Source organism: Myotis brandtii, unplaced genomic scaffold (assembly GCF_000412655.1).
Source record: "Myotis brandtii unplaced genomic scaffold, ASM41265v1 scaffold601, whole genome shotgun sequence".
In the NCBI taxonomy this organism is placed as follows: domain Eukaryota; kingdom Metazoa; phylum Chordata; class Mammalia; order Chiroptera; family Vespertilionidae; genus Myotis; species Myotis brandtii.
The window spans coordinates 280,879-281,572 of record NW_005370276.1 but is presented as its reverse complement, the minus strand read 5'-3'; the positions used below and the strand labels follow the sequence as shown (position 1 = coordinate 281,572).

Sequence of the window (694 nt, the reverse complement as noted above, 5' to 3'; positions counted from 1 at the left end):
GGTGGGGGGCAGGGCTTCGGGGGGCGGGGGACCGGGCCCTCGGGCCGGGGCTGACCAGCGGCTCCTCCCTGCAGAGCTACACCACGTCCAGCTTGTCGGTCGCCGCCCTCACGGTGCTGGGCAAGAACGCCGAAGACCTCCCCAAGAAGGTGGCCCCGCCCCAGCTCCCTGACAACCTGTGAGCACAGGGCAGGCGTTGGAGGGGACAAATGGACCGCAGGGATCTGGGGGGGAGGCGGGGCGGGAGGCCTCTTTGGGACCAGAGGTTGCTGTGGCTCCGGGGGAGGAGACGAGGGAGTAGGCGCTTTGGGGACCAGAGGGGAGAGGGCCCTCCCCGGCTCCGGGTCTCGGTGTGGCCGCGAGGAGCCATCGGCCGGGTGTGGGTACAGAAGGCAGCCCCTCCCTGCCGCTCCCCCGCTTTAGGGAAGAGCCCCCAGGCTTCGAGGCCAAAGAAGACTATCCCCTGAGCAAAGAGCGGGAGCTGGCGAGGGAGCAGCACCTGAAGGAGCTGATGGAGATGGCGAAGAAGATGGACAGCGGCCAGCCCCTGAACCTCTCGGCGACACAGAGGGCCAGCTCGGTCACACCCCTGGTCATCTCCCAGAGCCCGAGTGTTGGGCCCGGGTCCGTCCTGAGCCACAGGACGAATGGCATCCTGGTGTCCGGCCGAGCCACCAGCGCCAACGTGGGCCAA

General features: G+C 69.0%; 1 protein-coding gene across 1 annotated transcript in view; it reads left to right on the top strand.

Moving 5' to 3' along the window:
• CCDC114 (coiled-coil domain containing 114) overlaps positions 1 to 694 on the top strand; it is a 29,090-nt gene that overhangs the window by 27,491 nt on the left and 905 nt on the right. The window contains exons 11-12 of the mRNA XM_014550419.1: positions 13 to 178; positions 424 to 685. Coding sequence (XP_014405905.1) covers positions 13 to 178; positions 424 to 685 — 428 coding nt within the window. The remainder of the gene's footprint in view (positions 1 to 12; positions 179 to 423; positions 686 to 694) is intronic.